A 15,821-nucleotide genomic window follows, 5' to 3' on the forward strand; every position below is an offset into this window, starting at 1 on the left:
CAGATCACTCTCCACGCAGACACAATACAAAACACAAACACAGCTCTCTTTCAGATTCTGCTACTGATTAAGAATGAAATGTTCAGTTTTCCAGGAGCACTGCTTTTTGCCTAAGTCTCATGTAAAACAACTTTCTTGAACTTCCTGCAACTGGGCAGTATAAATACAGAACTACAGATAAAGGTCACATTTTAGACCAAATGACACTAAATTACATAATACCACAGTAAGTGTATTTACATGGTATTTTAGTGGGCAAATAATGCCCTTCAGCATCCTTACACAAGTCATAGGAACAACAGTGGTTAACCTTTGTGAACTGAAAGTCTGTTTGGACCTTAGGCTGCTGCAATAAATCAAACAGCAGGAAAGAAGGTTTTAATTCACAGACAGATTTTATTATTTAATGCTATTATGAAGAATATACTGCCTACAGGGCACAAAAAGCCCAAACAGCTGCCTTCAATTAACCCCCTCTTCTTTCCAAGGCAGGCAGGAGTGGATGAGTCTCAGGCCTGGGCAGCCTGTCTTCTAAAGGAAGGGAATGACAGGGCACAGGTAGAGACAGCTCAACAGACAGGTCAGGAGGTGTCAGAGAGTGGCACAGGAGAACATGCTGGGTGACACGGAAATAAGCACTAAAGTGGAGGGAAGTGGTAACATCCATAAATAATTCTTACATGAGGGGCAGGTTGCTTATTAAGTACAAGTCCCTCCTTCTCCCTGTCATTTCTGTGTTGACAAAGCTATCCTGACAGAAGGGTATTAGCTTATTAACACTGCAGTGACAGCACACTGACTTCTTTTACAAGTACGTTTTAGACATGGAAAAGTTCTCTGTCATGAAAAAGAGAGCTCCCACACTTTCCATCTGCCTCATGCCACTCTGCATCTTTGTCACCCAGGCTTCTACAAATCTCTTTGATCTCCAGGATAAGCATCCAGGCACTAAGTGCTTAGCCTCCCAGATAACATGGCTCCCACAAAGGTCTTTGAAACTGGAGACCTAAGCTCATATATGTTCAACAACATAAATTCATATTTCTACATTACTAAAATATTTTATATATCTGTGACACTTATCATGCAAGAAGGCTTTACAAACAGTTATTAATTTCCTCACAGGAAATCAAGTACTAACACCACCATTTTACAGATTGAACTACAAATAAAATTAATGTACCAATCTGCTGAAAAATAACATTACAGTGAAACTGATTTTGGTTTACTGACTCTCCCCTGCAGAGCATCTGCAAATAGCAAATCTGTGTATGTAGTACTCCTATGGAAAAATGAGATGGAAGAAACACTCCCCCATCCCTGTCAAAAGTAATGCTTCCTCAGACATCTCAGGGGCTGCAGGCTCATTAGCACTTAAATACATATGTAAATTCCAACACATTTAGATAAAGCATAGAAAAACTTTTAAAGACAGCATCCTTACCTGCTATTCCTATGAAGACTGTCAGACCAAAACAAACAAAGAACACTACAAAGACCAGGACAAAATGCCGTTTGGACAGTGTATATAATCGCATCGGTGCCAGCCTGCAGGAAGCAAAAGAGAGCACAGAATCAGCTGTCGGTCATATTTCTAAAGGAGGGAAATAAACAGATCCCATTCATTCCTCCACAAAGATAAAATTAAATCAAACTCATGGTAACGTGTAACACTAAGAAAAAAAAAATAATGCTGCTTTATAAAGCAAGGATAACTAATAGGAATTACTAGACATACGCATGTGCAAGCACACCTGCGCCCCAAAACTGAATTTTGCCCATTCTTCTTATGCTAGGATTTTCTACTGTACTAAGACTTGCGTGAGAGAAAGCATTTCTTAACTCAGAGGGAGACAAAGATACATTTTTTTAGTTCATAAGTTAATAATTTAAACATCCAAGATACCATGTCTGCTGCAATAACAGCTTAACCTAAAAGGACTGACATCACTAACACCTCAGTTACCTGCACAGGATCTCGATAAGTTTTCTACCCTCTCTATATATATTTCACCCCTAGCAGGATCACCCCTAACAAGCAGCAAGGCAGAATTCCAGATCTGATAGATGTGCATGCTCAGGCACATTCTTGTGCATTCTTGTCTGAGCTCCACCAAAGCTTGGGAATTAGAAACCTGAACTTAAGTTTATTAGCCACTTAAATACAAATACACATAAAAGCAATGACATCTCTTCCACAACTGGTTGGTAGTTATCATCAGATTAAAGACAAAATAGAGGGGAAAAAAGTACTGAAAGGACTAATAGCATTCTCTTGGAAACAGGTGATTTCCATATCTGTTAGCTTAAGGGAAATATGACCAAAGAATTAACCCTACATAACAAATCCCTCCTTTACCTTCCTTCTTCTTAAATGCACAGTTCTGAAAAGAACAAATTCGCTGTGTTTCAGAATACATCCAACATTTATTTTTGAGATATGTCAGAACTGAGCGACCATATAGTTGATTTTCTACAGCTATACCATTAGGCATGATCATAGAAAGCTGTACTGTTTATACAGGAAAGCTGTAGGACTGTGGGGACAGAGGGAGGTTTGTTTTCTGATAAAATTGTAGGAGCACCATCATGGAAAGAAATGAAAGCATAAGACTTCAATGACAGCGTTCCCTTTCAGCTGGAAATAAAACTCACCCATTCTCTCCAAATGAGATACTACAAAAATAATTCCATTATTTCTTTACTGTTAAGTTTTAAAGATCCAAATCTTAATTTAAATCACAAAGGTAGTAGGGAGGTGAAGAAAAACCCAAGTAACGAGAATTCCAAACAAGTAACTGTAAATGCTACAAGTTTGCACAAACTGGCTCTATAGGACTCCAGGGACAGCACCTGCAAACACAGTGTAACTTCCCTTGCTACATGCCATATCCTGAAGCAAATACCCCACACCAGTCTAGAATAGCTGAGTATACAGGCAAAAAAAAATGTACACAAAATTGTCATGGTCATAAATAGCAACAGATCAGATCTCAGCCACAGAGATCATCATAAAGACCAATAAGATTTGTCACAGACAAATAAGATTTTGAGTTGACTTTGAAAAATGCCGATTAATATAAGCATTTCAAACTAGGCCATGTCTGTACAACTTTTGCAGGGATATAACTACAGTATTTTCCTTAAGTCAGTGTCTTAACACCTCATCCTTCATGCACTTAAACCACTTGAAAGCTACTACATCTGTACTAGTACTAAACTAACTAACTAAGGTGCATTTTTCTTATTGTTGCAAGGGCTCCTTCAGTTCCACAGATGACCTGGTATTCCTTGTCTGCCTAAGAACATCATGCATGGGATATTATCTTGAGATACCAAAATACTACCCTTAACAAGAAAATTCTTGGTATGTAAAAACGGTACATAAAATGTTGATATGCCTAAATTATTTATAAGGGTTCAAGTGGATACCAAATTCTTCATGGAAGAGCATCCACTAAGGACTATTCAGTACACAGAAACCAGGTCTGGATGGGAAAGTCCATGGATCAAGCATAGCTGAAGACTGGAAGAGTATTGGATCTACACAGAAAAGTATCACGTATGCTTGTGCTGCTCTTAAGGGCTTACATCTGGGCATCCACCTTACAGCTACTGTCTGATGCAGGATACTTCTGACTTGCCATGCATATTCTTGGTTCTTTTGATAAGCTTCCTGTTTTCCAAGTTTTCATTGATATTTTAAAGTGCATCATGTGAACATGAAAAGCAGCTTCATCTCCACAGTCCTTCCAGAAAAGTCACTGGAATTCACCCAGCCAACACTGACAGCATTACAGATATTGGCAATTATAACCTAGGTTTACTCACACACCAGAGGAAATATGCACTTGGCAAGCTTTCAAAGAAACACGTTCCAGACATAGGTTCATTTTTTATTCCAACTCCTCTCCAGGTGGTGCAACACCCAGTAGTCAAAATGGGTAGGTATACACCTACCTAAAAACAGGCATGCTGCATTTAACAAAGAGAGAAGCCCAGAGAGAGGAGGGACACACCATGTTTTTTCCCTTCTTTCATACTGGTGCTCCTGAAGTCACATTTAAGCCACTTACTGTATGTGCTACTTCACAGGTCAGTGAGGCAACTTGCACATTTTTTGTAAGAGCAAATGTAAGAACTCAGGCAAATCTTAACTACATTTAACACGACAGCAAGCAATTTATAACATTACTATCAGATGATGTATTCTTCATTGCTCCTTGCTGCAATAACAGAATTTCCTTGTGTGGTTTAAGTGTCCAATTTCAACCTATTACCAACTGACATACAAAGCAGATAAAATGGTCTTCCCATCTGTTCATTGTTTAACATCTGCCTTTTAAAAAGAGATTATATAAAATTTATGAATATACATAACTGCAAGTTGATTATCTCCCACTAACAGCTTCTTTCTTACATCTGAAAGGTCTAATAAAGAATGAAATGTCTGAAAGGCATTTATGGGAAAATCGAAAAAGGTTCCTCACTCTGGAAGCCCTTGTCCAAACGAGTAAAGAGCTGTGCCTTGCTTTAGCAATGGAAGATGCTTTAACCAGCCCAGACATGGCAGTCAGAAGCCCAAGACCAGCCATCCAAGCATCTGCAGATTTCTCAGGCAGCTTTTACCACCTGTACTGTGTTTTATCCTCAGAGAGAAACTAAATATTTCATAATTAAATTGGATATGTCTGAAACTAACTGCAAAGGAGCAGAAAGCAACGAGATACAGAGAAATATTATACTTAGACATCTCAAATAGTACTAAAAACTAAACTGCACTAATGCAATCTGTGCTAGAATGAACTATGGAAATACACAGCTGTAACAACTGCAGTCTTTCAGTAGCCATTCATATGTGAGATGTAAAGGTAGGTCACACTTGCTCTTTGAGTAAAATTGTGGCTCAAATGGTTAGGCAAAATATTTCTCAAGCTATTCCTCATCCTCTAATTATTTCTGATGCCTTCACAAAAGAGTCTTTACTAGAGGTAAAGACTATAATGAAAAACAGAGCCTTTCATACAACAGTCTTCACTTAAGACCCTCACTTTACAGATGGAAAGGCTGTGACAAAAGCAAGATTAAGCAGTAGGTAGCACAGAGCTGATATTTAAGTCAGAAATAACTCACTTCTAGGCACAGTAGTTTTCCTGGCATACTAGCTTCAACATCTCTGCCTCCTATTTTAGGCTCACTCCCAAATAAAACCATCAAAACCACTTTGATTTAAATGATTATATATGCTACCTACATTCATAGTACTGGGTCTATCTGTACATACTGTGCTTTCTCACAGTTTAAAGACATTATTCGCTTCGGTGTCCCTTAGGAGACCTTGAATTCCTCCTTGCAGATGTACTCCACCATGGTTAATAACTAATGAGGCAGCACATGACTACATAAGATGCATACAACTAATATTAACAGTACTACCTAGCACTGTTACATGACAACTGACAGTTTACCGTGACTCTGCTAAACAGCTTTTTTTTTTTTTAGTGTCTTGTTGGTTGTGTTCACTGAAGTCTGAATTATTAGTCATGACTGTGGTTGTGTCCATGCAGAGGCATATCCGGGAAAACAAGTTTTTCTTTTTCCTTAACAGACAAGATCTGAGAGTGGAGACACAGGGGAATGTATTCAACACATAGGAGAAAAAAACTGCAGCGGTCCTCTAAAGAACTGGGTAGTTACTGTCAGGTTTCTGACTGGCAAACCGTAGCCTCAGAGACACTAACTCAACCCTCGTTGATCTTATTTCCTTAATGAGAATTAACGTGTGTAAGCTGAATTACAAGATCCAGGGCTTAACCGTGGAAAAGCTCCAACCACCGCGCCCGGCCAGGGAAGGCGCTTCTCCCGCCCGCCCCAACCACAACCACACAAGCCCGTCCCGCTCCCAGCAGCCTCGGGGTGGTGCGCGGCCCCCCGAGAGCTGGCAGACAGCGCCGGCAGCCGGGATGGCGGCAGCTGCCGGTTCCTCCCCGCGGGCACAGTTCCTGCCGGCCGTTTAACGGTCGCTCCCGCCGCCAGCACCCGAAAGCGAGGGCAGACCCGCGAGCCGACACCACCGCCACCCGACACGCGCGAGTGTCCCCGCCATCGACCGACCCCCACCACCCCGCTCCTCCCCCGCCCACCACTCACGGCTCCATCCCGGCGCCGCATGCGCAATACAGGCACCTCCCGCCCCCGCCCGCCCCCGGCAGCCGCCGCCGCCGCCGTGGCACAACGGCCAGCGGGGCCTCCCGGCGGCTTCCGCATGCGTCACCCGGCCGCCACGCGACTCTGCAGACGTCACGGCAGCCCCCGCTGCTCGTCCACCGCGAGGCCGAAGGGCGACGCTGCTGGCAGGGGCGGCGGCGCTACGGCGAGCCGGAGGGGACATGGGGCTGCGCTCTGTGGCGCCGTGCCGAGAGGGGAGGCTGGCGGCCGCGGCTTTGAGCAGTGCCGGCGGTCGATGCCTGGCCCGCAGCCGAGCTGCAGCCGCCGCTCTTTCACGGCGAGAGCCGCCGGGACGGGTACGGGGCGCACTCACGAGCAGCGGGAAGGCAGCTCGGGTCGGGCGGTGAGCTTCGGCGCTTTGAAGCGGCACCTTCGCTTTGGTGCGCAGGCCTTGAGCCCAGGCGTACGCCTTGTCCTTCCCCGCTGGGCACTGGGGAGCCGAAACACATCATTTTGTCGGGGCAACAGCAGCGTTTCCCACGTTCCCAGTGTCCTTTTTCGGCTTGTGTTGTAGTGGTAGCAACCACGTTCATCAGAGGGAAATGGAACCGTGTAAGCAGAGAATACATAAGACAGAGAGGTGGCTGTGAAGCCAATTTAAGCCTGTCCATTACAGGTGTAAGCACTGACGTGGCTTATCCATGCTGAAGCTGTGCGCGTTTACCACCCGTTAGAGACAGCCCTCCGGTCTGCAAATAACACTTTTTCCGGCCTGATCAAATGGCAATGGCTTTATCAACGGAATGAGAACGCCATTGCTGCAGCCACCTGCGTGTAGCTTTGTGGTATTCAAGAGGTGCGATTTATGCATCATGTTTACAGAGAATTTAGTCAGCTCACGAGCGCTGGAAGTTAAATCCTAGGAGTAAGTTGCTGCTTTAAACACACTACATAATAAAAATCTCCAGATCAGACCACCTAACTCTGTTTTATTCTTGCACAGATGTTGAAATAAAGTGGGATTTTTTTCTGCCGTCCTATTACATATCCTGCAATTGGGCAACAAAGAGTGTCAACAAACGCATTGGGTAGAGATTATGAGAATAAGGCAAGTTTAGGGGGTTTGCCAAGTTGCTTTTGTATTCATTTTGGATGGCTCTAATATTTGTTTATAAAAAGCCAGCATGGCAGTTACTTAAGCATCTGGGCATACTTGGTGTCTCGTCTAGGATAAAATTCAGGGTCAGTTCCCAGCTTTGGTGTTTGTCATATACATACAGGAGAGCTATCACAGGATGACCCCAGAAATATTTAGATAGACCGGTCAGCATATAATTTAAAAATTATCTCTTCAGCAATCAAATACTTCCATTAAAAGCTTACTTAGATGGTAAGATGGTTTTATTGCAGTGACTTTTCAAAGGTACTTAACATTAATAATGTTATTCATTTCATTCAGTTGCCCTATGGGTAACCTGTGTTACTCCACTAAATCCAAAGGGAACATGCCAGGAATTAATTCAGTCATTGATACTGGTATTTATCCCATCAGTTAGATCTCTGATTTACAGCACTGCTGATCATTTAGTAATCTCATAAAGAGGCTGTCTTGAGAAATGCATAGTACCAAATGATGAAGGAAAGGTATTTATAAATTTTAAATCAAGAAGAATCGCTACTGTAGGGCAGAAGATAAAGCTCTGAATGATCAGGACAACCTGACAAACTGTATCTGCTCAGTAACAGGTTAGCACTGCCAAGCCACAGATGGAAGTCATTAGGTCACAGGTGACTATCACATATGGTGTATAGCTTTCACCACACTTCAGGCTTCTTCAACAAGTTCTCTCTGGCCAGAAAATGACAAAATGGGGCTTACGGCATCTGTGACCATTTCCAGTATTCTGAGAAATGCAGTTGGCAGAGTTACGATTGCTGCTGTTTATGTGCACACATCTGAGCTATTTGGACAACTGCTCCAATCCTTCTGGCACTCTGGTGTCTCACAACATGATTGAATTTATTATCTTCATGCTCTACCAAAACAAAAACAGGTAGGAAGCTGAAGCACAAAGAGACTGAGCCTTGCCAAAAGTCACTTGGCAACCAGTGTGTATGGCAGAGCTTGAAATCCAGCTCATTGAATTACCTGTGGGACCACATTCCTCTTTGCCATCTACCAACTTTCAAAATGTTGTGAATATATTGTAAACACACAGGTTGCACCCTCTAAGTCTTGTGAAAATAATAGCACTGAGTCTACAAACTAAACATTTGGAGAAGAGGCACTGTGAAAGCCCCTTCCATCCACAAACACAGTCACAGTGTCACTTTGCTCCTCACAAGAAGGTGCCTCAGTGCCTTGTCTGACCTGCTCAGGGGTGAAATAGTGCAGAAAGCTGCTGTCTGCCTCATCTATTGTAGAAACTGGACATCGTATGGTGAATGAGGCTGGCAAGGAGGGGCAGGCCGATCTATGAATAAACAGGCTGCATACTAGCTCAGCCAGGATTCTACTTTCAATGAACTCCTGAACACTAACACTATAGTTTTATGACCAGTTTATACTCATACCTACAACATTAGTGACAGAAGAAGAAACCCAGCCCTTCTATAGCGCTTTGATTTTTTGCCAGCACAAATGTTAGTTCAGTTGAGTGGTGAACAAGATAATGGCAATGGTCTGAGTTAAAAGTCACTCAGAAAAAAGAAAAAAAAAAAAAAGGTGTTCAGCTGGATCAATTGCTCAAGTCACTGTGCAGCTCCATGAATATTTGTTGGCAGATGAAACAGAAACATTTAACTAGGGAAAGGAGAGTTAGGTGGCTTCTTCCAGCTGCACAGCCCGCTTTTGGCAGCTTAAAGCAATCACAAAGCTACAGTGTTAGTCTCCTCCTGCTTCTGTTTCAAGCCTTCTAGCCCTGGCTGTGTAGGGTGTCATTCAGGTTTTTCCCCCAGTTGCTGGGACCCAGCAGTGAGCCCTGGAACAAGAAGAGAGAGGTTTGAAGAGGCCATTGAAGGTCCTGCTTGGATGTAGGCTAGAAGCAGCATGAACCTTTAGGGAATTTGACTGCAATTCTCCAGCAAGGTCCTGCTGACCCCTTGGCTTCTCACAGACTTGCACTTTGAGCACTTGGAAAAGATTTTAAGAAGGTGGGAGGAAGGGAATGCTTATCACAACAGCCCTCTCTGGCACACTTCAAGTTTCTTCTCTGAAGCACACAGGCACTAGATTTTCTCTAAGAAAAAATGAACAGCTTCTCTTCATTGCTGAATCAAATAATGTGTTATTCTCTGGTCTTTTTGCCAAAGCAGTAGAAGCACAGTGAATGAACTTTTCCCACATGTTTTGAAGACTAGTTATGTTTTAAGGAACTTGAAACAGAATAGGAGATACTGAGAAATTAAGAATACAAATTTCATGTATACTTACCTCTTCTGTTACCTGTATAAGCAACATCAAGCATTAATTAAAGCTGTAAGTTAAAGAATATGTTTAATGATGCCCTGTATATAGTCTTTTCTTTTGAGGTACAAAATGTCATATTATTGCATGATAGGAGTTTAAAATATATCCCTTGTTTAAAGTAGGGCGGATTATAGGTCACTTACCTTAATCTCTCGGTATTATTATTAAATTCAGTGCCAACACCATGCTTCCCTGTTTAAGCTGATTGCTCAGTGGGATATGTTCATTAACCTAGAAATTGATTTTTCAAGAATACCTAGTTGTTACTTATAGTTCTGCAGGTCTGATGTCAGATCACAGTTTGGCCACCCTCCTACTCTCTCCTGTCTATCAATCAGGTAGGCACTTTAATTGCTTGCTTTCCTATCAAAATGTTTTCAGCATGCTGAACTCATTGGTGTGAGCCAGGGGATAGAGTTATGAAACCTCCACTGAAATAACTGTCAGCGGATTGCAAGGCCTGGTGTCTTTGGTAAGCTTTGTGTCAAACTGACAACATATTGAAGAGACAGAAATTTAGATGTTTTATTAGCATTGGCACTAAGATCTTTTGGTACCAATAGTTTACTTAAAATTGCCTAGTGCAGTGGAGGGAGCCGTTGGCTGCCAGCCCTCCATCAGCTCTCCCTGCCCTGCCATCCCGGCCAGGAGCTGTGCTGGGGAGGAGGGAACATATTGGAGTGGGAGGGAGAGACACCAGAGAACAAACTGTTCATTCAAGTGGCTTGTTGGGAGCACTTTTTTCAGGGATATAGATTAGAATAATAATCCAGGAGGCTGGAGAGCTGTGCAGAGTAGAACCTGATGACATTTAGCAACGGCAAGTGTAGGGTCCTGTATCTGTGGAGGTATAATCCCAGACACCAATACAGGTTTACCTGCTGGAAAGCAGCGATGCAGAGAGGGACCTTGGAGCCCTGGTGGACAATAGATTGACCATGAGCCAGCACTGTGCCCTTGTGGCCAAGAAGGCTAACAGCATCTTGGAGTGCATTAGGAAGAGTGTGACCAGGAGGTCGAGGGAGGTTCTCCTCCCCCTCTACTCTGCCCTGGTGGGGCCGCATCTGGAGTACTGTGTCCAGTTCTGGGCTCCCCAGTTTAAGGAGGACATGGAACTACTGGAGGGAGTCCAGCAGTGGGCTACAAAGATGATTAGGGGTCTGGGGCATCTTTCTTATGGAGAAGGCTGAGAGGGGATCTTATCAATGCTTATAAATACCTGAAGGGTGGGTGTCAAGAGAATGAGACCAGATTCTTTTCAGTGGTGCCCAGTGACAGGATGAGGGACAACAGGCACGGACTGAAGCATAGACAGTTCCATCTAAACATGAGGGGAAACTTCTTTACTTTGAGGGTGCCAGAGCACTGGAACAGGCTGCCCAGAGAGGCTGTGGAGTCTCCTTCTCTGGAGACATTCAAAACCCGCCTGGACATGCTCCTGTGCAACGTGCTCTGGTGAACCTGCTTTAGCAGGTAGGTTGGACTAGATGATCTCCAGAGGTCCCTTCCGACCCCAACCATTCTGTGATTCTGTAAAGTTGCTGTGATAATACAAGGGCTGATACACTTTGCTGCAGTCTCCAGGACTGATGGGAGAGCTTAACACTTTTCTCTTCTGCTTTCCCTGAGCTTACCTACTGCACTAAGCATCTTGAGGTGTACCACAGAGTGATCTGAGGTGTACTAAGTCCAGAGCAACTTTGTATTGGTGTTACCAATGAGGTTATTTAATATTGTGCTCATTGGTCTGTCAATATAAGTCTCTTTTACAAGCACACCATAAAGTGCCATGTCTGCCTAAGGAAACGGCTAACCTTGACAGATGGTGTTAATCAATATGCTGAGCCATGTCTGTCCCTGCCCCCTCCATCTTCTCCCAGATGATGGGTGAAGTAGCACTTGCTTGTGGGAAATGCACCAGGAGGAACAATTTAGAGACTATTCACAGCTGTTGGACAGAAACAAACTCACCAACACGGACACCCCTTCATTTCTATAGTGTGGATGAGTGCCCTGGGGCTCTGTGGAGTGAGGATGGTGTAGCTTGAGATGGCTGAGGAGCCTGCCACCCATAGTTGTTTCCCCTGGCCAAAAAGCAGGCTGCTCACAGACAGCTGAACCACAGGTTCAAGAGCACTGTTATTTAAAGGAAACCACCACCAAAAACGAACAGCTTCTCTTCATTGCTGAATCAAATAATGTGTTATTCTCTGGTCTTTTTGCCAAAGCAGTAGAAGCACTGCCACTGAAGTAGAAGCACTGTCACTAAACTGGGACATCCTCAGAGTGGAAATGACTCAGCCAACCGTGCAGTGAGGGCACATCAGCTATCTCTGAGCTACGTCATCCCCTCACAATGAATTCCCTGTCACTGAGAATGAGCACCTACAGCGCAGCATACTGCAAGCATCCCTCAGTCAAGACAAGCTATTCCCCTACCAGTCACAACGAGACTTAGTGTTTTTCCATTTCTATATCAGTTCTGCTCCAAAGCTTTCCAGTTTTGAGGTTCCCTGTTGGAACTCCAAGAAAGATGTCCTTATAGATATCAGGAGTGACACTGCAGCAGCCTTTTCTTTCTTTTTTTTTTTTTTTTTCCTAGCAAATATTGATTAGTTGAAAACTCATGCCCCCTCTCCATACCACTTAATGGACCAGACTGCTCCATTTCTGAAGAGGTGATGGAAACCACCAGCTGATGGCCAAATGGCTTTGCTCAACCAGCAGGAGGGGAGAGTTAAGGCTGACAGTGGTTGACAGCTGCACATTTGTTAAGACAGTGTGATAGAGGAAAAAAATCATGCTTTTATATGTTTTACCATCACTTAATTTTGTTAGTCTGGTATATTACTTGTGTTTAGCAACCAGATTATTTTAGAGAACCTCCCTGATTTGAAGACACATCATGCTGCATTTCCTTGGTATCAAATTTCCAAAATTCCTTCTGACATCACAGCAGTATCTCCATTACATCCCTGAGTGTGCTCATTTATAACCTGACCAAATGTACTGAATAAAACAGAGAAAGGAGAGGATGAAATATGTAATTCTCCTTCTCATAAGTAAGAGTTGGTAGTAAAAAGAATGCATGATAGCATCAAGAAATAAAGACTGGACACTCTCCTCCTTGCCAGGAATCTGAAAAGCAAATGCCATTGCTACATCTGTCAGTGACACTAAAGGGAAACATCAGAATAGCAGATATGAAGGGACAGTAACAGTAAACTTGTTCTATGCTAGGTCACTTAGGTTAAGATCTTGGGAATGGAGAGAAGTACTAGCATGATTTCTGAGTCACGAAACTTTATTTCCTTGCCAAGAGCCCAATATTTCTCCATTTCATTCCAGACAACCTGTGTCTGATATCTCTCGGGGATACTCTCATCGAAGAAAGGGCACTCCAGCACTCACTCAAGCTCATTTGATTCAGTGGATAGTATCTTTTCAATACAGAAAGTCTCTCCATATACACTTTAAGTCATAAAAATGAGTTAATGACAATTTATCACAGAGAGCTTGAGTTTCTTCTGAAAAAAAAAAAGCTGAACAAATGCCTCTCCCAAAGCTTATCTCTCTCTCCTCTTTCGCCATTTCAGTGTCAATATTCATCACTGTGCTGCCAGTGCACAGAGGTACATTTCTATTGCCCCTTTTCACCTCCCATGTCTTCTCACACCATGTTCAGGTACAAGGAGCCACTGTTTAATGAGCAAGGTGGTGGTTATGTTAAACTCTGCCAAGCTGTCAGGCAGTGTTTCCAAACTCCGTGACTCTCCGTAGTCTTTGCTACAGTGAACAATGAGACAAATTCAATCTAATGGACCACATGCCACATCACTGGGGAAGACAGACACAGGGTAATGAAGTCAAATGATCTAAGCAGGAAAATCAGGGCACTGCACAAACCAACAGAAGTACTTATGCTCAGATTCATAGTAAATTAAACCTGGAAGAGACCTCACAAGATACCTAATCCTTCTGTCTCAGGAGAGTATCTGGCAGGTCTGTGTCTTTCTTGGCATACGTTTGTCAAAAGTTTGTAAAGACCTTCAATGATGGAGATGCTAGTCTCCCTGGATAATCCTTTCTATAGTGTTTTACCATCCTTCCCACTCAAATATCTTTTCTTAATGTCTAGTGTGAACTTTTCTTGCTCAAATTAATATTATTCAGTAATCTTTTGTCCAAGATAAACATGACGTTTATCTTTACAGAAACTCCTATTCCTCCACCTTGGCTGTTTCTCCTTTTGGGTGAACAACCCCAAATTTTTCTCACAGTTGTATTCTAGGCCTTTGATTGTTCATCCCTCTGTCCTTAGGCACTCTTCCACTGGCAGACCCTTGAAACGTGGTGCCCAGAACACAACACAGCTCCAGCTAAGGTCTGGAGTGGTGGATAAGGTTTAATTCTCGCATCTTGTGAACTGTGCTCCTACTTTACACCCTGAATTACATTTGTGTTTTTCATATGACACGTATAAAACATAATGACACATATAAAACATTTGCCTTTATACAATGACATGTATAAAATAATGTCATTATTAAAATAGGGTATTTTATAAAGCCTTCTAATTTCCATACCCTTTTTTTACAAAAACATTATATAACTGTTCATTCCCCAACCTGTATTTGGGTGGCTGCATGTTATTTTCTGTGTAGTTTCTGGCATTTTTTTCTCCTGATTTTCATTCTAATTTTCAGACTTTCTCCAACAATAATAATAATAATTTTAAAAATCCTTTAATTTATAAGCCAGTTCTCCAATACCTTTAGAGTCCTTCCTAGCCTCACATAATCTCAAAACACTAACGCTCTCCAGCCATCACTGGTCATTCATGGAAACAGAAGTCAAGGCCAGACACAGAAGAAACATGGGTGTAGTCTGTTCAGTACAAGTGTCCCTTTTGACCTCAGCCATTGCCACTCTCTCTGGTTTCCTAGCCAGTTTTGTAACAATTCCAGGATTGTTTCAGAGCTGCCATGGCCCACGTTCCCCTGGCTTGCAACGGCAATGGAAAAGGCACAGCACAGATGAATGCAAACAGAATCGCTTTTATGGCCTGTATAGGAATATTACTACGTGAGGGCAGGAACCAGGCGCTGGACCTCCTGCCCAGGGCCGCTGCCAGAGCTCGTCTCCCCGGCAGAGCCGCGGCGGGAGGCCGCCCGGGACTGCGGGGCCCAGGCTCCCACGGCGCCGCCCGCCTGAAGACAGGCCTGAGGCTGGGGCGGCCGCTCCCCGATGCACGGCCGGGGGTCGTCGCATGCAGCCCGGCCCCAGGTTTCCTTGTGCCGATCCCCGCCCAACCTCCCCGCTGCGGAGCCCCGGCCGAGCGCCGCGGAGGCCACCCCGCGGGAAGCCGGGCGGAGCCGCGGCGGGCGGGCAGGGCCCCGGTTAGAGCCGCGCCCGCGCCCGTACCGGTAGTAACGGTCATCCTTGTAGGGGGTGAGGTCCTCCTTGATCTCCCGGTAGGTCTCCCGCACCCGCCTGCAGAAGCGCTTGACCTCGCCGCACAGCGGGCTCCCGAAGGCGGCGAAATCCGCCTCCATGCCGCCCCGCGCCGCCTCAGGCCCCGCGCTCCGCCATGGCGCCCGCCAGAGCCCGCCCGGCGATGCGCGGCTGCGGGGCGGGGGCGGCGCAGGAGCCGCAGCGGCGGCGGCGGCGGCGGCGGCGGGCCCTCGGCGCGCGACCCACGCTGGCGGGGCTGGCGGGAGCCGCTTCAGCACCACGGAGAGGGGCGGCCGGTGCCCGGCGCCGCGGCCCGGGGAGCCCGCAGCCCCGCCCCGCTGCAGCCTCGCCCCGCTGCAGCCACGGGCAAGGGTGCGAGGGCGGGTCTGGGCTGCGGGAGGGAGGGCTGGGGGCTCTGGCTGCGGGACCGGGAGCCTCCCACCCCCACGGCAGCCGGGTCTCCCCCGGCCCAGGCTCCCGCCCGGCCCGGCGCTGCCCTCTCCCCCGCCACCCGCAGCTCCCCAGGGGTGTAAGCAAAGACCTCGGGTTACCGCTGCTCAAAACACCTGATTTTTAAAAATCAAACTGTTCTGTTCTGCTCTTAAAAACATACCAGCTCTACTGATTCTTATTGTCGCTTTTACCCAACTTAATTGAGACCACTTTGCACCATCAAAGAAAGCCTAAAGACGTGTAAAAGAAATCCTATGCTAAGTCCACTTTTCATGGT

At 44.9% G+C, this 15,821-nt stretch overlaps 1 protein-coding gene across 3 annotated transcripts in view; it reads right to left on the minus strand.

The window, feature by feature from the left end:
• TMEM181 (transmembrane protein 181) overlaps positions 1–15,412 on the minus strand; it is a 38,706-nt gene extending 23,294 nt beyond the window's left edge. Inside the window, exons 1-2 of one of the 3 annotated variants that reach the window (XR_010471412.1) lie at positions 15,062–15,386; positions 1,445–1,548 (exon numbers count right to left, since the gene is read on the minus strand). Coding sequence is in view for 2 of the 3 variants with exons in the window: in XM_065057276.1 (XP_064913348.1) it covers positions 1,445–1,548; positions 15,062–15,192 (235 nt within the window). In the remaining variant the exon portion in view is untranslated. Of the gene's footprint in view, positions 1–1,444; positions 1,549–6,150; positions 6,298–15,061 lie in introns of those variants that run through there. The other 2 variants (XM_065057276.1, XM_065057277.1) reach the window with 2 other exon arrangements.
• Positions 15,413–15,821: the final 409 nt, after the last annotated feature.

The sequence above is a fragment of the Columba livia genome, chromosome 3 (assembly GCF_036013475.1).
Source record: "Columba livia isolate bColLiv1 breed racing homer chromosome 3, bColLiv1.pat.W.v2, whole genome shotgun sequence".
NCBI lineage: Eukaryota > Metazoa > Chordata > Aves > Columbiformes > Columbidae > Columba > Columba livia.